The sequence below is a fragment of the Hyla sarda genome, chromosome 3 (assembly GCF_029499605.1).
Source record: "Hyla sarda isolate aHylSar1 chromosome 3, aHylSar1.hap1, whole genome shotgun sequence".
Taxonomy (NCBI): Eukaryota; Metazoa; Chordata; class Amphibia; order Anura; family Hylidae; genus Hyla; species Hyla sarda.
Window position 1 is genome coordinate 330,910,328 of NC_079191.1, and position 24,100 is coordinate 330,934,427.

At 43.3% G+C, this 24,100-nt stretch overlaps 1 protein-coding gene across 4 annotated transcripts in view; it reads right to left on the reverse strand.

Annotated features, from left to right (window-relative positions):
- The window catches only part of STXBP5 (syntaxin binding protein 5), a 530,024-nt gene that overhangs the window by 113,378 nt on the left and 392,546 nt on the right, over window positions 1–24,100 (reverse strand). For all 4 annotated transcript variants that reach the window (XM_056567305.1, XM_056567304.1, XM_056567306.1 and 1 more), the window contains 4 exons: window positions 12,960–13,032; window positions 11,065–11,212; window positions 10,912–10,979; window positions 6,551–6,591 (listed from right to left, as the gene is read on the reverse strand). In XM_056567305.1, the coding sequence (XP_056423280.1) occupies window positions 6,551–6,591; window positions 10,912–10,979; window positions 11,065–11,212; window positions 12,960–13,032 (330 nt within the window). The remainder of the gene's footprint in view (window positions 1–6,550; window positions 6,592–10,911; window positions 10,980–11,064; window positions 11,213–12,959; window positions 13,033–24,100) is intronic.

The window sequence follows — 24,100 nt, forward strand, 5'->3', positions numbered from 1 at the left end:
GCCGATCAGACCCTAAAACGAATCGGATGCAAACAGGTCCCAACGGACCCCATTCACTTTCCCGTCAGTGACCCTGTAATTTTACAGGAATTTAGTGGAGAAAAAAATAGTGCTTGAACTATTTTTTTTCTCGCTAAACTCCCATCCTTCTGGCCGGATTGCCGACAGAACTCCGAATAGCGGAGTCTGATGGCAATGTGAACAAGGGCTTAGTCCATGAGGATGCCATTGTTCTAATATAGCTTAGAAGAATCCCACGAAAGCAGGTATGGAAATGTGCTCCTAATGGTGCTCACCCGTAGTTGTAAGGTTCTTAGTAAAAAAAAACTGCATCAATGGGAAAAGACCGATGCGGACAATTAAAATAATAAATAAAAAAATAATTATTCGGTAAAAGCACTATAACTGCGCATTTCAAGGGGTGGGACCCCCTCTTCCTCAGGTCCAATGGTTGATCAATGTTACATGGCGTCATTTTATACACAGAAAAAAAGTCACCGAAAATGATCGGCTAAGTATTAATAACAGTAAAATTGCAGATTCAAATGCAAGTAATAAAAACTTGTAAACGTGTAAAAACACAATGGGTTAAAAACCACATGTATACAAACAAATTTCTAGTACAACACTGGCATTGGCATAAATAACACTAGAAGCAGTGGACTGGAATGGTGTTATAATCATCTGGATTTCCATTAGCTGTCTTCTGATAAAAATTGGAGTGGCGGCTCACAAGATCAGAACTCGCAGCGGCAGTGACTCGGGCTGAAGCCATATGGGAGATCGCAAGTTTTCTTATGGGAGATCGCAAGTTTTCTAACAAGCAGCTCATAAGGTGTGTATCTAAAAGGTCCCATTCGGATCCACAATCGCTCTCCTCTAGAGATCATCTTTTTAATGTAAGTGTTCTATGTAACTCAAAGCATCCAGTGGTGTGATCGCATCCTAAGAGGGGAGCAGTGGAGCCCGTTGTATGTGGACAATAACATGGGGCTGTGTATATGGATTTCTAGAACTCCTATGTTGTACGTGGAATGAAAACTATATACAAATATTAAATGACAGGTATGTTATTATATAAGAATGACTGGGATCAATGGATTAACTTTGTTGCCTTATTAAGACCATATGGTTGCAACGAATGGAGGGTATAAATCCAGAACATCTCATTTCTGGATAGTGTCTCAAACCTATTATTAATATGTGGGGGAATGAAATCAATTGGCAACACAGAGATGACATTTACTTCATCTTTGTGTGAAAGGGCAACGTGTCGGGAGAGGCTGTGAAGCATAAATCGTTTCTTAATGTTGCTGCGGTGCTGATTAAGGCGGTGGCAGGGTTGGGTGGTGCGTCCCACGTATTGTTTTCCGCGCTTGCAGTTGATTAAATAAATGATGTAGGAAGACTGGCAGGTCATATTGGACTTCATGGGAAATTATTCTCCTGTATGTGTGCTCGTAATTGTGGTTTTGTTATCTTCTATTGTTGAACAGCACAAACACCAAGAACTTTTACATTTATAGGCGCCCTTCTTCAGAGAGGCAGAAGTAAGTCTGGATGGTCTTAGTCTGTTTTTTGACTCGACTAGGCGCGATCAAATTGCACAGGGAAGGGGCTCTTCAGTAAGTTAAATGGTAACTCTTATTAAAACTAATTTTTGCTATTGCACTCCTTATGGTAAAGGAAAAATATTTCTAATATACTTTGTTTAAAAAAAAATTTCTATGTTTTATTTGTGCTTAAAAAAGCTCAAGAGCACATCCCCCCCCCCCCATCTCATACACATATGCTGTTGGTTGGACACACCCCCCTCAGCACTCCAGGCTGCACTTCCTGTGTTTGGGCTTTGGTCCAAAGTCTGTGTATAAGATGGGAGAAAATGTGCTTTTGAGCTTTTTTATGCACAAATAAAAACATAGAAAACTTTACTTACCATAAGGAGTGCAATAGCAAAAATTTTTTTAATGAGAGTTACCATTTAAGCCTGGTTTTTCAGGTAGGATGCTTTTTAAGTAGGGATCAGATCTTAAGATACCCCAATGTTTGTTTAGAGTTTTTTTGATCATCTGATGACCTCCTGAGTAGGTAGTTATAAAGTTGGTACTTTACTTCTGTTGAGATTTTTTTTTGCTGTGGTTATGATTTCATGTATTATTTCTGGATTTTCTTCACCTTTTTCTTTCTTCTCCAGATTTTGTGGTCTGCGATGGATAGAAGACAGGCAGTCGTTTCTTTGTGAGTGATTTTGTTTTCGAAAAAGCATCATCCACCAATTTTTTTGGGTATCCTTTCTCAAAATAAAAGGGCCTTCAAAACCTCTGCTTGTTTGACAAAGGTGGAATCTTTGGTGCAATTTTTTCTTACTCTACGGAACTGGCCGTATGGCATGTTCTCTCTCCATTTTCAATGGTGTCTGCTGAGAAAGGGAATGTTACTATTTGAATCGATGGGTTTAAAATAGGTAGATGTGATTATTTCATTATCTTCATGTGCAACAATTAGATCCAGAAATTCTATAGAGGTTTTTGAATAATTGGGAGTGAGAGAGATGCCCCAGTCGTTTTCATTAATCTGCTGGATTAACATGTGAATGTGTTCTGTATTACCCACCACAAGACAAATAAATCCTCAATGTATCTTCTATAGATGACAGCATGTTCACGAAAACGTTGATTACAGGTAATAAAGCGGTCCTCAAAGCACCCCATAAAGAGGTTTGCGTAGGACAGAGCCACATGGGTCCCCATTGCCATTCCTCTTATTTGTTGAAATGTTATTCAGTTATATATAAAAAAAAAAAAAAATCCAGGATTATCCACAAGGATTTTATTAGAAAATGGGAGTGTTCAGCGTGGCTTCTAAAAATGCTTGTGTGTAATACGGAAATAATACATGAAATCATAACAACAAAAAACTCCCAACAGAAGTAAAGTACCAACTTTATAACCACCTACTCAAGAGGTCATCAGATGATCAAAAAAATTCTAAACAAACATTGGGGGTATCTTACGTTCCGATTCCTACTGAAAAAGCATCCTACCTGAAAAAACAGGCTTAACTTAACGAAGAGCTTCATCCCTGCGCAATATGATCGTGACAAGTCGAGTTAAAAAACAGACTAAGACCATCCAGACTTACAGTTCTGCCTCTCTGAAGAAGGGTGCCTATAAATGTAAAAGGTCTTGGTTTTTGTGCTGTTCAACAATAGAAGATAACAAAACCACAATTACGAGCACACATACACAGGAGAATAATTTCCCATTAAGTCCAATATGACCTGCCAGTCTTCTTACATCATTTATTTAATCAACTGCAAGTGCGGAAAACAATACGTGGGACACACCAGCCAACTCCGCTGCCGCCTTAATCAGCACCGCAGCAACATTAAGAAACTATTTATGCTTCACAGCCTCTCCCCACTCATTGCCCTTTCACAGAAAGATAAAGAAAAGGAAGAAAATATACGGTAATCTCTGTGTTGGCAATTGATTTCATTCCCCCACATATTAATAATAGGTTTGAGACACTATCCAGAAATTAGATGTTCTGGATTTATACCCTCCATTCGTTGCAACCATATGGTCTTAATAAGGCAACAAAGTTAATCCATTGATCCCAGTCATTGTTATATAATAACATACCTGTCATTTAATATTTGTATATAGTTATCATTCCACGTACAACATAGGAGTTCTAGAAATCCATATACAAAGCTCCATGTTATTGTCCACATACAACGGGCTCCACTGCTCCCCTCTTAGGATGCGATCACACCACTGGATGCTTTGAGTTACATAGAACACTTACCTTAAAAAGATGATCTCTAGAGGAGAGCGATTGTGGATCCAAACGGGACCTTTTAGGTACGCACCATATGAGCTGCTTGTTAGAAGACTTGCGATCTCCCATACGGCTTCAGCCCGAGTCACTGCTGCTGCGAGTTTTGCATGGGGCCAGCGAACGGATCTTGTGAACCGCCACACCAATTTTTATCCGAAGACAGCTAATGGAAATTCAGATGAATATAACACCATTCCAGTCCACTGCTTCTAGTTTTATGCCAATGCCAGTGTTGTACTATAAATTTGTTTGTATAAATGCGGTTTTTAAGCAATTGTGTTTTTATACGTTTACATGTTTTAATTACTTGATTTGAATCTGTAATTTTACTGTTATTTAATACTTAGCCGCTCATTTTTGTGGGCTTTTTTGTGTATAAAATGACACCATGTAACATTGATCAACCATTGGACCTGAGGAAGAGGGGGTCCTACCCCTTAAAAACGCGTAGTCCTAGCGCTTTTACCAAATAAATCCTTTTATATTTATTATTTTATTTGTCCGCATCGGTCTTTTTCCATTGATGCAGTTCTTTAATAAGAACCTTACCACTACGGGAGAGCGCCATTAGGAGCACATTTCCATACCTGCTTTCGTGGGATTCTTCTAAGCTACGTCTAACAGACCTGAGGTTCTCTCCGACACGGGACAACTCCTGGCAGCTCCCCGGCTATCCGCCCACTGGATTGGGCTACATGCTCTATTAGATGTTGTGCTCTCAGTACAACAGCCTAAGGTTAGCATAACCATATCTTCTGCTCTCGACTATACATATGTTGGAGTAACGGCACATAGCATAGTAATGGCAATTCGTCTGTCTCCCCCTCCCCTTTTTTCTTTTATATTTTAAAGTATTGTTCTAATATAGTGAGCTCTGCTGTTTGCATGAAGAACCTTGTCTTGCAATTTGTAAAATAACAAAACCGGACACGGTGCAAGAATGAGCCGACTGAAGTCACTTTCTGACTCTGGCTGGCTTATTCATATGAATGGGATGCAGTGTGTGTCTGGCAGGGATAAGGCAGCAGTTGTATCACTTAAACATAGTGTGAATGTAGCCTAACTTCCATAGAGGTTGACAGATTTTTGTCCACCTCAGAGACAGATTTGAGAAACCTTGGCGTTGGTGTGCGGGCTCTGGTGTGTCCTTCATACAAGGATATACTGGCGAATGTCTCAATTTTAACATCAGTGTTGAGGGATAGCCAATGTCATTGTATACATCTACCACAGTAGTGCATCCATATTCCTGTATTGTATTATTCTTATTGTTACACATCCACACTGTTTATCTGGGGTAGGATTCTATTGTGGCACTTGTAGTCCACTGCAGGCATCCTCCATTGTATGCATTTTTATGCTGGGGATCGCCCCTAGCAACGGACTACAAGGGCAGGATCTGCTCCCCCAGTATAAATGCACAACCGCATTTGGGGTTGAGCACCTCCAGCCATTTGAGACCACGATTTTTGTTGTTCACCTCAGAGACAGAGGCAGAATAATCGAGAACAAGTTTACAATATAGAGGATAATGATAAGCAGTAATATTCACATTGATTTCTGTGTCAAAAATTACAAGATTTCACCTAATAAAAACATATCCAATTGATCTCAATAAGAGTTATGGTACTGCACAGAAAATGTCATTCTTTCCCCACATGGTTCTGCTCTGAAGCTCCCTATGAAACCATTGGGAGCATCATGACAGGACTCACTACACTAACCCTGGCTCAAAAAGAAGCGGGGCGCAGTCCTGCACATAGGCAAAGTTCTTGCAAACAAGAACACAGCAAATGAATGGAAGGAGGGAGACCATTACATGAATCTAAATAATATTAGATTTAGCTTTCTCTCTACTCTGGGAACCAGTGACACAATTTCTGCTCTCTACCCTGTCTGCTCTGGGGAGAAGGAATAGTAGTAAGAGGTGGTGACATGGATTTATTAAATGTTCTCCGTTTCTTTTCTATACAGAGGACTAAGGTGGGGAAAATTTTAAAATATTACAAAGTTACTTCTATTTTTTTTAAATGACTACAATACTTTAGTTACAAAGTGACATGCATCGCAGCTTAAGTAAACAACAGAATTTCCTTATTTTAGAAAATAATTATTAAAGGGGTATTCCAGCCCTAAAAACTTAGACATGTCTAATGGAAGGGATCTGACCTCTGGGACTCCTTGCGATCTCTAGAATGGGGCCCCAGCTCTCTGCACTGTATGGATCAGTAGAAGGCATGTGCTCCATTCATTGTCTATGTGACTACCAGAGATACCCAAGCAACGTACTCTGGTACTCCTATAGACTATACATAGGGACCCTGTTGTAGAGAATGCGGGGAAGGGGTGAGCGTGGGGGGTGGATCGGTATTCAGAGGTTAAAATCCCCACAGTGAGCCCGTTATTCCCTATATTGTGGATACAGGATACATTTTTAGGACTGGAATACCCCTTTAAGCTAATGCACTGTTTAAAATGGTTCTTGTCCCATAAATAGTAAGGACTGTATTAGCCACACAGACAAACTGTGAGCATGTCTAGGGCAGCACAGTTCAAGAACAACCTAAAAGAAAATTATAAGGGTTCAACTATTCAATTATTAATGATATTTTTGTTCATAGTCTCATAGTGGTTTTCTCATTTGGACCAGTATAAAGGTAATAAAGCTAATGTTAGATGTTAAATAGGGGGAGGAAAAAAAACTTACTTGCTGAAGCATCCCAAAATTTTATTGATCCATCCGCATGACTGAAAAGAACAGATATCCATCATTGTCAATAAAACATCAGTATGCATGTAATTTCTTACAGATGCGTTACTTATAACAGCTGTAAAATGTAATAGGAAAATATGTATAAATTGGAAAAAGAATAGACCAACTGTTCTGCACAGATGAACCAGCAATAGTAGTAGGGCCACATACATATCCAAGAATGATGGGGAGAATACAGTACCTCATGGTGGCTCCTTGTGCACTACTGTGTGGGTCCATGTACATGGAATACTTGTAAACATAAAGTATAACTTTCATTTTCTTCATTGCAGCCCGTTAGGTACAGTGGTCCCTCAACATACGATGGTAATCCGTTCCAAATGGACCATCGTTTGTTGAAACCATTGTATGTTGAGGGATCGGTGCAATGTAAAGTATAGGACAGTGGTCTACAACCTGCGGACCTCCAGATGTTGCAAAACTACAACACCCAGCATGCCCGGACAGCCAACGGCTGTCCGGGCATGCTGGGAGTTGTAGTTTTGCAACATCTGGAGGTCCGCAGGTTGAAGACCACTGGTATTGGAGGTTATACTCACGTGTCCCCGCCGCTCTGGACCGTCAACGCTCGTTACCGCTGCCCTGGATGTCACCCTCCATCGCTGTCGCCGCGTCCCCGACACTCCGGCAAGGCCTCTGCTTCCCCAGCATCCTCGCTCTCCGTCACTGCCATCACGTTGTTACGCACACCGCTCCTATTGGATGACGGGACGGCGTGCACACCGACGTGATGACGACGATGGAGAGTGCCGACGATGCAGGGGATCCCAAAGAGGACGCGCCGGAGCCCCGAGGACAGGTAAGTGATCGTCAGTGGACCACACGGGGCATCATAAACGGCTATCCGGTGGCAGCTGAAGCAGTCTGCGCTGCCGGATAGCCGTTTATGCGATGGCCCCGACATACAAAAGCATCATATGTTGATGCTGCCTTAAACATGCGATGGCCTCAGAGAGGCTATTGTATGTTGAAATGATCATGTCGGGGCGATCGTAGGTCGGGGGGTCACTGTATAGTACAATTGTGGGAATTTATTATAGTGTGTGATATACATATATTTTTTTTTTACCATGTTTTCTAGTGGTGAATTTCACAATGCTTCTACAGTACACATAAATGTAGTGGTGTGTAAAAATTTCTCTGTGCAAAAAAAAAATCCTGGTACAGCTTGCTGTGACTCTTCTAGGAACTAATTTACACACAAAATAGGGAAAACACCATAATACATGTCCCCCCCAATGTCTGTTGTATTTTCAACTTTAAAGGTGCTTTTACACATTGAAGTTTTAAAACCAAAACTAGGTGTGGATTATAATAATGTTTTTTCTTTCTATTTTTAATTAATTCCACACCAGGAGTAGATTAATAAAAATTATTAAAAAAAATAGAAGTAGCATCTAGTAGCATTTATATTACCTAATTCATAATGATCCACATCTGGTTTTTGCTTCAGAACTGCACAGAAAAACGGCACAGTATAAGAGCACCTTGATAGCAAGTAAAATTAGAATGCTAGAAGTACGGTAAAAGTACTCTTCTGAAATCTACAGACTTTACTAAATGTCATTTATCATCAGTCCAAATCAGACTGTGAATGCATTACTCAGAATAAGATATTTAATGTAGTACACAAATTAATTTAAAAAAAAACACAACTGCACCCAAGCTTTGTCCATGTAACAGCTGTTCCATTTTTCCATACAATGTTCTTAAAATCACTGATATAAAAGTTTAATGTTAGTTTGACCCAGATTGTAAGTATACACAACAGTCTTTGCTGTGAATTTTTTATTTTTTTAAAGCATTCAATTCACAAATAGAACACTTTATGCATTCATGCATGTTTAGAATAAACTGTTTTTTTTTTTTTGTTTCAAAGAAAATATGACTGACTTTCTAACATGTCTGAATTTTGGCAAAATATATGTTTTATTTAGAAACTTCTCTATTAGTAGTCAGTAAGTGGCAACTCAAAGGGGTACTCCGCCCCTAGCCATCTTATCCCCTAACACCACGTTGGCAGACCGAAGATCATGGGTGTCCCATGGACCGGATTCCCCGCGATCTCCAGGATGGCAAAGCGGCATTCTGAAAACGGAAACTTGGAGCTTCCGTGTTCATGAGGTCAAACCACACCCCCCTCCATTACATAGCAATCATGCCTTCTCCCATAGACATGAATGGAGGGGGCATGAAGGCTGTGGCTGCCTGACATCTGGCATGGAACGGAGTTCGGTTCATGTACCGGAAGACTGGGGTGCCATGCCAGAGATTGCAGGGGCTCCCAGCAGCCAGACCCCCGCGATCTGACATCTTATCCCGTATCCTTTAAATAGGGGATAAGATGTTTAGGGGCGGAGTACCCCTTTAAGCTGGTTATTTCTAGAGAATAAAAACTTTTTGATGTACACATGTTTTATTTCGGGGTACATGGCTTTTATAAATCTCGAGTCGTATGAACAGAACAAGGATTTAATCTACTGAAAGTAAAGAATACATATGCTCCAAAATACAATTCTGCAGCAGGCCAAATGTATCAGAAAAAAGAATCTTTATTAATCTCCAACACATAAAACATACATAAAATGCATCATAAAAACTGAGATGACAGCGACTGAAAAAAATGGACGTCTCTGGTGGCTATACTGTAATGTAAAAAGGGATATATTGCTTTGAACCCGGGAGGTACACATCAAATACATTACTGAGGTATACAGAAGGTGCCAAATAATGCACTCCAAAATAAAGTGTAAGTGCAAATGTTAAGGTGCAATATAAAAAAAACACCAAAAAAGATACCCACATGTCCGAGCCAGAAAAACGCTAGAAAGAGACGTCTCTAGGTGTTTTTCTGGCTTGGACATGTGGGTATCTTTTGTGGTGTTGCACCTTAACATTTGCACTTGCACTTTATTTTGGGAGTGCATTATTTGGCACCTTCTGTATACCTCAATTATGTATTTGATGTCCATTTTTTTCAGTCTCTGTCATCTCTCTTTTTATGATGCATTTTATGTATGTTTGGTGTGTTGGAGAATAATAAAGATGGTCTTTCTCTGATAAATTTGGCCTGCTGTAGCATTGTTTTTTGGAGGATTTGGATTTTGTAGCTGAGGGTAGCAGACTTTATTGATGTGGTCCAATATACAGAGCTATTAATATAGAGCTGTAGGAGTATACCATTGGGAGTTGTGATACTTTCACCCCCCCCCCCCCCCCCTCTCCTTATTTTGCAGTTTTACCACACACGCGTCTTTTGGTATATGAAGGTAAAGAATGACCGTTTCCTTCCACCGACAGCAGGCAGATATTGATATATTTCAAATCGTAAATATTTTATTATACAGTCTTACTTAGACTATATTTTTAACAGTACCTAGGCTGTTTAATAATTTGGTGCATCTGTCTGGTCTATGTTTGCATCACCTGTTAATTCATATAGTTTAATGGCAAATCTGTACTACAAAAGTTACACATTTTAGCCCGCCCACTTACCACAGCCACACCCCCTTACTGGTAAGCTATGCCCCCTGGTTGAGCAAGGTGCAAAAGTGTTTTAAACATTAAAGGAAATCTGTCATCAGAATCACTCGCACTAAACCTGTTACGCAGGCTTGTAGTGCGGGTGATCCTGATTAAAACGCTTCTTACCTCATTAAAAACTGTGCAGCGGTTCGCCAGATATCTTCATCTTCACGTGGGTAGCGCCGTGCATGCGCCACGCGCCATACACCCGGAAGCGGCGTTCTCCTGCATAGATAGATATGCAGGAGAATGCCGCTTCCGGGTGTACGGCGCGTGGCGCTACCCACGTGACCTACACCAGGAGGAAGACTGCGATGAGGCAGCCATGAATATTCATGAGCCGGGCAGCCGCTCCGCCCGGCAAAAATGACGTAAGCGAGTCCGTGCTGATGCTGTGGACCTCCCACTGAGTCCCAAGCCTGGGAATACCATATAACTAAAAATGAAGATATCTGGCGAACCGCTGCACAGTTTTTAATGAGGTAAGAAGCGTTTTAATCAGGATCATCCGCACTACAAGCCTGTGTAACAGGTTTAGTGCAGGTGATTCTGATGACAGATTTCCTTTAAAGATGTGGTACACCTCATGCTGAAAAAATTTTGGGGTTAAAAATTAGTTTTTGGCACAGGCAATTTTGGTTATCTCCCCAATGTATTTGCTCGAGAGGCTGGGACCCAAACACAAATACCATAAATAGTGATAAAAAGGAATGAAATTTAACTTTATAGCAAGGTAAAATAATAACTACCATAGTGTGATACCGACTTACCCTGTGATTATTATCTCTGGGTAACTTTGAGTGCCAACACCCCAGTTACCACCACTGACTGGCCACTCCTGTAATAAATCAAGAGCAAAATAATGAGCCATATCAAATGAAACAGACAACATATGTCCATTATGAATATCATCACATACTCACCTTTTTACTGTAACCTTGACGCTTTTGCCTGTTTCCGACAAAATAAAGTGCAGGGATGAGGTCCTCAGGGCAGTCTGCAAAATACTCACAGCAAGTGACAGGAGACTCGTGTATGCTCAGAGGATAAGGATTTTCAAATATAGGATATCTGTCAAAGAAAAATGACAGAGTTACATAAAACGTATAATTGTATTAATTTGGCTCAACCCAAACAAATGCATTGTGTATTATGAAGTTGTAGTTCATCCTTTCCCTACTTGCTAAAATTTTCTTGGGTGCCAATGTTTTAGAGAAAGTAATTAAGAGCTCACAACAGCTTTCTCGGTTATCAATTAGTACTAAAGGGGATTTCTTTCCATAGCATAGGGGCTAAGTATCTGATTGCGGGGGTACGAACACTGAGACCCTGCACAATCTGTGTGGTGCACTGTTGCTGCGTTACTGTGTATCTCCGGCTCTCCCATAGAGATGCATGGAGTCAGCGTGATCATAAGTGTCTGATCGCAGGGGGTATGACCTCTGGGACCCCCCGCGAGCAGACAGCTATCCCCCATCCTGTGGATAGGGGATTAGAAGTCACCTTAAAGCTCTTAGCAAAACTCTTAACATATCCATTTCTTTTTGCTACACTTCAAAACTGATGCTGTATTTAAAATAAACAAATTTGAAGTATAAAATGGTATGACTACTTAAGAGTTAGGCCCTGTTCATGCTATGGAGATTCTAACTTGCACTGCACATCCAATGATTTCAACAGGCTTTGCAATACTCCGTTCACATATCGGAAGTTCTGCAGTGGAACGACCAACCAGGATTTGGATTTTAGCTGGAGACTGAAAATTTTCTTCTGCCTAAATTAGTAAGGAAAGTCCCATTTGTCAATGGGACAGCGGGGGTCCAACCGCTGAGACCCTGCACAATCTGAGTGGCGCACTGTTGCTGCATTACTGTGTATCTCCGGCTCTCCCATAGAGATGCATGGAGTCGACAAGATTGGACATAAGTGCCTATTTTGGATAATTTCTGTTTCACGCAGAAGAACACGGATCCAGCAAGTAATTCAGTACATCATTTTTCCTTGATGAATTACCTTAGTGTGAACATACCCCTAAAGGTGGCCATACACCTTAAATAAATCTTGACCGAATGCACTCTTAACTGGCAGCTATTCCGTTCAACTCCCCAATACACATGCATGCACAAATTGCAATTCTTTACATTTAAAGGGGTCCTCTATTGGCCAGTGTTCTGGCTGCATTCGGAACATTTAGTTTCGAGCGCTGTGCGCGTGCTGCGGAGATTGGCCACACCCCCTTGTAATGTCAGACCATGCCCCTTCAATGCAAGTCTATGGGAGGGGGTGTGGCGGCCGCCATGCCCCACCCATAGACTTGCGTTGATGGGCGTGGCCTGATGTCATGAGGGGGTGTGGCCGACCCCCGCAGCGCATGCACAGCATTCGGAACTAAATGTTCGGAATGCAGCCAGAACACTGTCCAGTGGAGTACCCCTTTAATGGCAATCCACAGCAAAGGGTAACGTGATGTTTCGGTCTTCAACCTTTATCAAACAGTTGGGCTGCAGGTGATTACAGTAGACTAGAAGTAAGGTGAATAAAAGAGAAGGCGACAGAGTGACTGAGAGGGAACAGTGCTGTTGCTTTACCCTTGTGCTTTTACTCATCTTACTTCTAGTCTGTCACATGTTGTACATTGCTGTGGATTTCCAATAAATGTTAAAAAATAAACAGTACATGAGTGTCAATGTAGTTGTATGTAATGATTTTAAGAAACTGTTAGAAACAGGTGACAAAAAAATCGCTAAAGCCACAAAAAGCCATGCAGAAGGTAGAATATAAAAAGGCAGGTCAATCATAGAATAAAATTAACTCTTACCCATTTTGTGCAAGATCTATGACTACTAAATCTTGTTCTAAAAGTACAACAACAGCATAGGGCTCCTGGAAATCTATAAAAAGTAAAAACAAACAAGTAAGCAAAAATAAATGAATACATATAAAGTTTTAATCCAAGAAGTTTTTTACTGGAACTATGAGTTAATATAGTCGGGACTCCCAGGAACCTCACAGGCTGGCCTGAAAGGCTCTCACTCTGGAGGACGAACATGTCAAAGCCTTAGGCAAACGGCTCATTTATTTCCATGTTAACTGTGCAATGCTTTATTCCACTATGGTTGAGCACCTGGGGGATTTAATGTTTGCCAGGTGTCTCCATGACTGTACTCTAAAAATGTAAGCTCGGCTAATTGTCAGGAAAAACCCTCTAACCAAAATAGACTGTCCAAAGTTGGTATTGTGTAGTGCAGGGGTCTCAAACTCCCGGCCAGCGGTTCATTTGCGCCCCGCGGAACGAAACTTTGCAGCGCAGGCGGCGGGCAGGTGATTTCTTCAGGCATTTAGCCCTGCTTTGTTCAAGCAGCACTAAATGCCGGAAGACTTCACACACATCAGTACACACTACTATTGTACCTATATCTCCCTGTGCAGCCTATAAAGAGCCTACCTGGAGGGATGCACGCGATCGGTGACGTCATCGCATCCGCAGCGCAGGACGCCAGGACACTGAGGTCCTGCGTGACGCATGTGATGACATCCCCTAACACGCGCATCCCCGCAAAGGCGGCTCGTTTTAGGCTGCAGCAGGGAGATGTAAGTACTGTAGCTGTGAAACTTAACTTACCTAATAAGGGAGGACCTGCTTATCACCAGGGGCTAACCTATCTTCTTAGGGGACATAATTGTTTAAATAGGAGCCCTACCTGCTGGGGGTAATATCTATCTGGGGGCCTGTACACCTATTGGGGGCATTATATGTGAGGTGGCGCATGATGAGGGCTTTATATGTGAGGGGCGCATGATGAGGGCCTTATATGTGAGGGGAGCGTGATGGGGGGCATTATATGTGAGGGGCGCGTGATGGGGGCATTATATGTGAGGGGCACGTGATGGGGCATTATATGTGAGGGGCGCGTGATGGGGGCATTATATGTGAGGGGCGTGTGATGGGGGGCATTATATGTGAGGGGCGCGTGATGGGGGGCATTATATGTGAGGGGCGCATGATGGGGGCATTATATGTGAGGGGCCCATGATGGGGGCATTACATGTGAGGGGCCCATGATGGGGGCATTACATGTGAGGGGGGCATGATGAGGGCCTTATATGTGAGGGGCACGTGATGGGTGCATTACATGCGAGGGACGCACGATGGGGGCATTATATGTTAGGGGTGCGTGATGGTGGCATTATATGTGAGGGGCACATGATGGGTGCATTATATGTGAGGGGCGCATGATGGGTGCATTATATGCGAGGGACACACGATGGGGGCATTATATGTTAGGGGTGCATGCGACCCAGCCTCACCCAGTGGCCCCCAGATAATTTGAGTTTGAGACCCCTGGTTTAGTGAAAAAAGATGTGGCATTTCCACACCAAAATTTGTAGCACAAAATTTGTACCAAATCATGCAGATTTTGGTGTGGATTTTCTTATGAAGATTTTGGTGCAGATCACACAAATTAAAATAAAAGATCCTCTCTTTGGAATTCTACTGTGTATGTGCAGCGTTCCTGCAGCAAAGTCTGCTACACTTTAAAGTCAGTCTACTATTTGTGAGTGACAAATCTGAAGCATTTCCCACATTTTTTTTTCATTTTTTTTTTTTTAGACGCCCCCTGACAAAGAGTATGCAAAACGAACGTTGGGGTGTCTGGTCTCTGACAGGGTACATGGCAGGTATATTCATGCTTCTGGCGTCCATGTCTATGACTTTACTTCCTGTGATGCTTTATTGTATGTCAGATACCTTTATATTATTGTAGCATTTGCGTTGTAGCCTGTTATCGCCCAGTTTTAAACGCTGTGTTGCTATTATTTAATATTTCTGTGACGTAACCTGTATAGCATTTAGCACCTGTCATTGCTACCAACAGCATCTTTTGCATGTGTATCCAAAGTTCCTCATTTCCTTTCCTTTCTTCTTGTTTTTATTAAATGATTGTTTTCAATATTTAATAAAGTATGTTCATGTGTTTGTATTAACCTTTTGTAGCTAATCCTTAATTTGGTTTTTATAGTATGATTTGGCCCAGTTTACGGCATTGAGTCATTGCTGGTATTTCTGTGTGTATTTGAAGATTTTCTTTTTATTTTGCAAAATGTATATTTTCCGTTTTATCTGTATACACTTTGCAACTTCTAAAAAAGGTATGGGTTTTCTGCAGAGTGGAAAACTTGCAGCAAACACGGGGTGTGTGACCCCACCCTTAGCTTTAAAGAGGATATCCATTATAACAAAACCCATATCCCTTATCCGCAGGATAAGGAATAAAAAGGGTGGAAAACCGTTATTTTCAAATCAACTGGTGCAAGAAAGTTAAACAGATTTGTAAATTACTTCTATTAAAAAACTCAATCTTTCCAGTACTTATCAGCTGCTGTATGCTCCAGAGGAAGTTGTATAGTTCTTTCCAGACTGACCAGAGTACTCTCTGCTGACACCTCTGTCAGTGTCAGGAACTGTCCAGAGTAGGAGCAAATCCCCATAGAAAACCTCTCCTGCTCCGGACAGTTCCTGACACAGACAGAGGTGTCAGCAGAGAGTACTCTGGTCAGACTGGAAAGAACAATAAAACTTCCTCTGGAGCATACAGCAGCTGATAAGTACTGGAAGGATTAAGATATTTAAATAGAAGTAATTTACAAATCTGTTAAAATTTTTAGCACCAGTTGATTTAAAAAAATTTTACACCGGAGTACTCCTTTAAGTGTCAGGTCTTCCACCCGGCGCCCGCTCTCCTCATGAATGGAGGCGTGTCGATCATTGCACAAAGCTGTGGCCAACATGCCCCATTCATGTATCTCTATCCGAGAGTTAGGCTAGGTTCACACTCTGGAATTTCTGGGCAGAATTTCTGCTGGAGATTGAGCCGGCAGCGCTAGGACCGAGCAGACTGCATTGCTGCCCCCATATACTGCAATGCATTTCTAGGTGGATCTTTTGGGAGATCTGCTCAGAAATGCATTGGCATCTAAAGGGACGGCAATGTAGTCCACGCGGTCCTAGTGCCGCTGGCTCGATCTACAGCAGAAATTCTGCCCAGTAATTCCACAGTGTGACCCTAGCCTTAGAGATACAGCGTTTGGATATCTCCAGCTTTCCCATAGAGATGCATGGACGAGCATGTCGATCACAGCTTTATGTCGTGATCAACACACTCCATTCATGAGGAGAGCTGGGGCACCAGCAGGGAAATTGCGGGGGGTCCACAGGATAGGGGAAAAATTTTGTTATACTGGACTAATCCTTTAAGTTAATTTAAAGGAATGATCTCAAGATCATCAGTTATCCCCACAGAATAGGGCATAACCAATTGATTGGTGAGGGTCAGACCCCATTCATTGGACATTTTTCCTCCTCTTAGGATCACTTGGGGAGGGTCCGCAGCCAGACCTCCAGTGGTTGGCTAGTTTACTCCCATCCTGTGCATAGGGGGAGACATGTTAAGTGTATACAAACTGCTTTAAAATCCTAACATGTTAGGACAAAATAAAAATTTCCAAAATATGTACATTATCATTAAACAAATAAATATGTTTTACAAACCAGAAGGGAATGTGTAGGTAGCACACCCAAAGCATTTAGGTAAGATGGAAAAGATGTAAGATGTTTTTATCTAATCTAGTCACTTAAATAATGGCAAGCAAATACTAAAGAACAAATAGCATTTCACCATAGAGTGTGATTGAAAAGAAATATATTAAAGGAACAGAATAGAAACAAATTTTCCTTTCCATAAAAATCGCTTAATACGCAAAAACAAACATGCCCTCTTCATGCAAGTATGCTCATAGTGTAACATAGTATAAATAATTCTCTTCTCTAACAGTAGGTGGTGCCATAGTACTCTAATTTATGTGGTAGACAATATTCTTGCATAGTAGGTACATAGCTAAGAAGCACCATATTTATAAACAACTCCGGAATAATTAAATACTTTGCTAAGTTTCAATTTCTATTGCTATTACATAATTCGGTCTTTATTCGATATATACCCAAAACCCTATGATTAAACATGTGTAGCGTATAGCAGATGCAAACATTACTGCTGTCCTCCTCTATAATCTAAAATAAACGAATTCCCTGCCAAAATATACAGTACAAAATAACCTGCTAAAGCCAAGTGCCTGTGGACACCTGAACCTATATGAGCTTGTTGGACATCCTATTCAAGGTGTTAAAGTTGAGCTGCCTATACCAGGCTGTACTCTTTTGGGAATGCTTTCCCCAAGATCTGCAGGAATTTGTGCTCATTCAGCCAAAAAAGTACTGGAGGTCAGACATTGATATTGGACAAAAGTGCTTGGCTCACAATTCCCTTTCCAAAGCTGTAAAAAGGGGTGAAGTCAGGACTTTGTGCAGGCCCACTGAATTCCTCCACATCCAACCATGTCTTTACCGACCTTGCTTTGTGCACTAGGAAACACTTATGATGAAGCAGAAAAGGGATGAACCCAAACTGTTCACACAAAGTCCTAAGCAAATAATTGCCCAAAAAGCCCCAAACCACCATATCCCTCCTCCACCAAATATTACAGTAGGTATTATATATTTCAAGAGGTAGCATTCCTCACGCTGCAATCTGCTCTGATCACTACTCTAAGTGTAAAGAGGAGGAACCAAAAAAACTCAGGACCCCTGTTTACATCATAAGTGGGATTTATCACCTATATAAATATTTTGATACTCTGTTCCACAAAAGCTTTATCCAGTGTACCACATAATACTACAGAATTTACTACCATATCTCCAAGGAAGATAGTTAAAATGTTCATTATTCTGAAGAACACAGCTGCAAACCCAACAGCCACGTCTCCCCCCCCCCCCCACATCCGCTACAATAATACCCCATTATCGCAACCTTACACAATGCTGTCATTGACCACCCACTTCTCTGATGTATGTTACTAAAGCTTCAATCTGCTCAAGTCCTTTGCAACCATTTCTCAAACACACCATGTAACTACATTTTATTAAACTTTATTTCTGATATTAGTTTAATAGACTAAATTAATATTTTTATTTTTTTTTATTTTTGGAATATTTTTTTCCATACCATAAGTTATATATGGTCTTAAATAAAGTTTACTCTAATGCTTCTAATATAAATAGGTTTTTCACATGTGATGAGTTTTCTTCATGGTGTCTTCTAAACATACACTTAACACCTTCTTAAGGGGCACCCCATAAGACATCCACAGTACAGCCCCCAAGTTACTATTTGAAGGCTTACATTGCATCAGGGTTAGCAGCCATAAACTAAACAACTATTTTTTTTCTTCCAGAATTGAACACCAAAGTCCCTATTGTGTCCCATAAATTTCATGCCGCCTGTCCTACTGATTTTTGTTGCACTATTACAATGTGTGTGAACACTAAGTAGCTCTTTAAAGTGCTGAAAGATGTACAGGAATTAAGTGCATTAGTATAGATGCTGCTGCACATGACCTGTGTTACACAACATCAGTTCTGGACACATATTTTGCTATATACATGTACATAAACATATAATCTGCATGTCCCCACACCCTTTAACCTTAAAGGAGGATTAACCTTAGCATTTTTAGGAAATGCACTAGAAGTGTTGTGTTCACACAGGGCTAAAATTCAGGGAATTTGTATTCCATTAAGACCTACTTACCATAAATGTTTTATTACTCTAGTTCACTGATGGTGAACCAGTGGCACGCCGAGCCCCCTCTGTGGGCACGCGGCCACAGGCCCCCATCACATTCCGGACATCCCTGTGTTCCGAAAGGTCATTTCGGGACACAAGGATGTCCCGGTTACCTCCCTGCGGCCCCACGTTAGCTTTAAAAAACGCAGGGACCGCCGGGAGGTAGAGCACGCAGGAACATCACTGACGTCCCGTGCATGCGCCCGTAAAGCAGAGCAGAGCGGAGCATCGGGGAGGACCGAGGATGACGCGCGCATGGTAAGTGACCAGCGGGACGTCATCTTCAGTGTTCCGACACAGACATACATACTCCAGCCATACACTGTATATGGCTGGAGGCTGTATGTCTGTGGGGGAACACTGCCAGCCTAATGTGGGGGAACACTGCCAGCCTAATGTGGGGGAACACTGCCAGCCTAATGTGGGGGGGGGGGGGGGGGAGCTATACTGCCAACCTTGTGGGGGGAACTATACTGCCAAGCTTGTGGGGGGAACTATACTGCCAACCTTGTGGGGGGAACTATACTGCCAACCTTGTGGGGGGAACTATACTGCCAACCTTGTGGGGGGAACTATACTGCCAACCTTGTGGGGGGAACTATACTGCCAACCTTGTGGGGGGAATTATACTGCCAACCTTGTTGGGGGGGGGGGAATTATACTGTCAACCTTGTTGGGGGGGGGGGGAAATTATACTGTCAACCTTGTGGGGGGAATTATACTGCCAACCTTGTGGGGGGAATTATACTGCCAACCTTGTGGGGGGAATTATACTGCCAACCTTGTGGGGGGAATTATACTGCCAACCTTGTGGGGGGAATTATACTGCCAACCTTGTGGGGGGAATTATACTGCCAACCCTAATGTGGGGGAACTATACTGCCAACCCTAATGTGGGGGAACTATACTGCCAACCTAATGTGGGGGAACTATACTGCCAACCTAATGTGGGGGAACTATACTGCCAACCTAATGTGGGGGAACTATACTGCCAACCTAATGTGGGGGAACTATGCTGCTAACCTAATGTGGGGAACTATACTGCACCCAATGTGGGGGAAGTATACTGCCAACCTAATGTGGGGAACTATACTACACCCAATGTGGGGGAACTATACTGCCAACCCTAATGTGCGGGGAACTATACTGCCAACCTAATGTGGGGGAACTATACTGCCAACCTAATGTGGGGGAACGATACTGCACCTAATGTGGGGTAACTATACTGCATCTAATGTGGAGAACTATACTGCACCTAATGTGGGGGAACGATACTGCACCTAATGTGGGGGAACGATACTGCACCTAATGTGGGGGCACTATACTGCCAACCCTAATGTGGGGGAACTATACTGCCAACCCTAATGTGTATTCTGATTTAATTGCTGTGCTGGCACTTTAAGGGGAAAAAAGTTGGCGTGCATTACGGTTCGGGTACTTTGGCTCAAAAAGGTTCGCCATCACTGCTCTAGTTAGTTTTCAGTTCACGAATATAAAAAAAAACTAGCTTTTGCCCGCGGCTTCTCTCGCGTTAAATTTGGGGTAACATAGATTTACTTTTTACGATCCTATAGTAATGAGGCCGCTCTGTATAAAGTCTACGGGCATCCAAACAACCCAAAACATTACATCTGCGCACTGCTTATATACTGCCAACAGTCCTCATATCCCATCCTCATAACCCGTCCTCCTATCTCGACCTCTTATTCCGTCCTCCTATCCTCTCCTATGCTGTGCTCCTATCCCGTCCTCCTATCTCGACCTCCTATCCCATCCTCCTACCTCGACCTCCTATCCCTTCCTCCTATCCCAACCTCCTATCCCTTCCTCCTATCCCAACCTCCTATCCCTTCCTCTTATCCCGACCTCCTATCTTTACCTCCTATCCCGACCATCCCGTCCTCCTATCTCGACCTCTTATACCGTCCTATCCCGACCATACCGTCCTCCTATCTTGACCTCCTATCCCGTCCATTCCCGACCATCCCGTCCTCCTATCTCGACCTCCTATCCCGACCTCCTATGCTGGCAATCCCGTCCTCCTATCTCGACCTCCTATCTCGACCTCCTATCCCGACCTCATATTCCATCCTCCTAACTCGTCCTCCTATCTTGACCTGCTATTTCGACCTCCCATCCTGCCCTCATATCCCGACCTGTAATATGTGTACCAGGTATTGAAATATCTCCAGCCGTACAGAAGTTATGTGGAAACATACATTTCCCATTGATTTGCAAGGGACTTTAAACAAAAATCCCGACCCTCACAAATGGGGGTAGTTAAGGGTTAAATTAACTATCCATTTTTTTAAGTGGACATATAAGTAACATGTGACCAAGTATTATCGAAATATCTCCAGCCGTTTGGAAGTTATGCAGTAACATATATTTCCCATAGGCTTGTATGGGACTTTAAAAAAAAAAAAAAAAAACAACAATTTTTCACCCCCTTAAAGGGGTACTCCGCCCCTAGACATCTTATCCCCTATCCAAAGGATAGGGGATAAGATGTCAGATCGCCGGGGTCCCGCTGCTGGGGACCCCGGGGATCACTGCTGCAGCACCCCGCTATCATTACTGCGCAGAGCGAGATCGCTCTGCACGTAATTACTGGCAATACATGGGCCGGAGCATCGTTACGTCACGGCTCCGCCCCCTCGTGACGTCACGGCCCGCCCCCGTCAATACAAGTCTATGGGAGGGGGCGTGGCGGTCGTTACGCCCCCTGCCATAGACTTGCATTAAGGGGAACGGGCCATGATGTCATGAGGGGCGGAGCCATGACGTCACGCTGCTCCGGCCCCTGTATCGCCCGTCATTACGCACAGAGCGAACTCGCTCTGTGCAGTAATGATGGCGGGGTGCTGCAGTGGCGATACCCGGGGTCCCCAGCAGCGGGACCGCAGCGATCTAACTACTTACAATCCTTTGGATAGGGGATAAGATGCCAGGAGCGGAGTACCCCTTTAAGGGTGGAATTTCGAAAAAGCCTTTCTTATTCCTTGTCTACGTCTTATAAACAACACCTGTGCAAAAATTCTGGTTTCTAGGTCCAAGGGTTTAGGCTGGGCGTTGATGAGTCAGTGAGTCAGGTCTTCTCTTTTTATATATAAGATGGTGAAAAACGTATCCCCTATCTTAAGAATAGGGGATAAGTTTCAGATTGCTGGGGTCCGACCGCTGGGGCCCCCCACGATCTCCTGTACGGGGCCCCGACAGCCCGCGGGAAGGAAGGGGGGGGCATGTCGACCACTGCACAAAGCGGCGGCTGACACGCCCCCTCAATACAACTCTATGACAGAGCCGGAGCGTTGCCTTCGGCAATCTCCGGCTTTGCCATAGTGATGTATTGAGGGGTCGTGTCGGCCGCCACTTCATGCGGTGGTACAGGAGATCGCGGGGGGCCCCAGCGGTCAGACCCCCCGCAATCTGAAACTTATCCCCTATCCTTAGGATAGGGAATTTGTTTTTCACCACTGGACTACCCCTTTAAGGTTGAAAAAAAAGACCAGAGTCCATCAAGGTCAACCTAAAATACTACTATGTTTATTCAGAGGATAACAAAAAAAAACCTAAGGCTGACGGCAAATGCCCCATGAGAGAGGAAAAATGATATTCCTTCTCCTACCCAACGCGCACAAGGAAGGGTAGGAGAAGGAAGGGTAAAGTATGACTGAACTATGGATGTAAATGGCAATTACAATGTAAAAATCTTGATACATAAAAGACTTTTTAACTCTTAAGCTATTTGCCTCTGAAGCCAAGTTATGTTTTGCGGTGGCCCAGTATGGGATGGTGTGTCCCCGTACTTTTCATGCCCTGTCAGGCAGAGTCTCTCTATGTCCCCAGGGCCCCTTTATGTGTTATCCCCTATGTATGTACATAAGTTTTATAATAAAATTTATTGTTTCTTTAATAGCTGTTAGCATGTGATTGTTACCCAGGAGGCACTGGTGACCAGGTGACCCCCCCCCCCCCCCCAAGTGACCTATGGCTCCTTGCACAGCCCCCCCCCCCCCCATAAAACCAGGAGAGCGGCTGCAACCTCTCTCCCTTAACTCATAGCTATTCCTGCTGAGGTCCAGTACAGTCATCTCAGTGTGTGTCCAGAGCATTAGAGGCCTCAAGCCTAAAGTCTGCAGCCAAAGTCAGCTTAAACGAGATATCCAGTGCTGAAAAACGTATCCCTATCCTAAGGATAGGGGATAAGTTTCAGATCGCGGTGGGGTCTGACCGCTGGGGCCCCCCGCGATCTCCTGTACGGGGCCCCGGCAGCCAGCAGGAAGGGGGTGTGTTGACCACTGCACGAATACAACTCGAATACAACTCTATGGCAGAGCAGGAGCGATGCCTTCGGCAATTTCCGGCTTTGCCATAGCGATGTATTGAGGGGGCGTGTCGGCAGCCGCTTCATGCGGTGGCCGACACCCACTATCTGGCCAGCGAGCCGGGGCCCTGTACAGGAGATCGTGGGGGCCCCAGCGGTCTGACCCCCTGCGATCTTAAACTTATCCCCAATCCTTAGCCTAGGGGATAAGTTCTTCAACCCTGGACTACCCCTTTAAGTAAGCTCAAAGTCATCTTCATGTCAATTGTCAAGTCAGTCAAGTCTTCTATATAGTCACTGTGGCCTGCACTAAAGTGTCTCTACATACTGAAAGTCCCAGCAAGCCTGCGAGGTCCCCCTGTCTCACTGGCCACCTCCTTGGGATATTGGCTGTACTGCATAGACTGTATCACCTGTCTACCCTCACTAAAGCTACCGTTGTCCGTAACTTGGTGTCGGTGTCTTCATTGCCCCCATGCCTAGCCCAGGACCAGTGGTATTACCTTCGGGTGGTTAAAGCTAAACCAAGCCCTGGCGTCACGACAAGAAGGGGATAACATCTGCCCTGCATTGCATCCTGCTGACAACACAGTATGGTGTCAATTAACTTGTACAACCTGTCTGTGGTGGAATGTGTCTTTTTTGTATTTTTATGCCCAAGAGCTTCTGCATTCTTGTGCACTAGGGATAACAGTAGTCTTGAGCCTCTTTTGTTTTTTTATGCAGCTCGAGACAACACGTCGCAAGTCAGCGATCAGAGGGGGCTTGGCGGTTTCTCGTTTTCCCTGACTAGTTAGCCAACTTATGATGTGTGCGGCCCATCTGTACATCACAACGTGCTAGTGTTGAATGCGTTCCCACTATATGCAGACTGTGCTGAGATCAGGTCACAGTGGGGAACACAGTGAACACTGGCACTTTAGGACATTTAGATAGGCTGTACACATCATC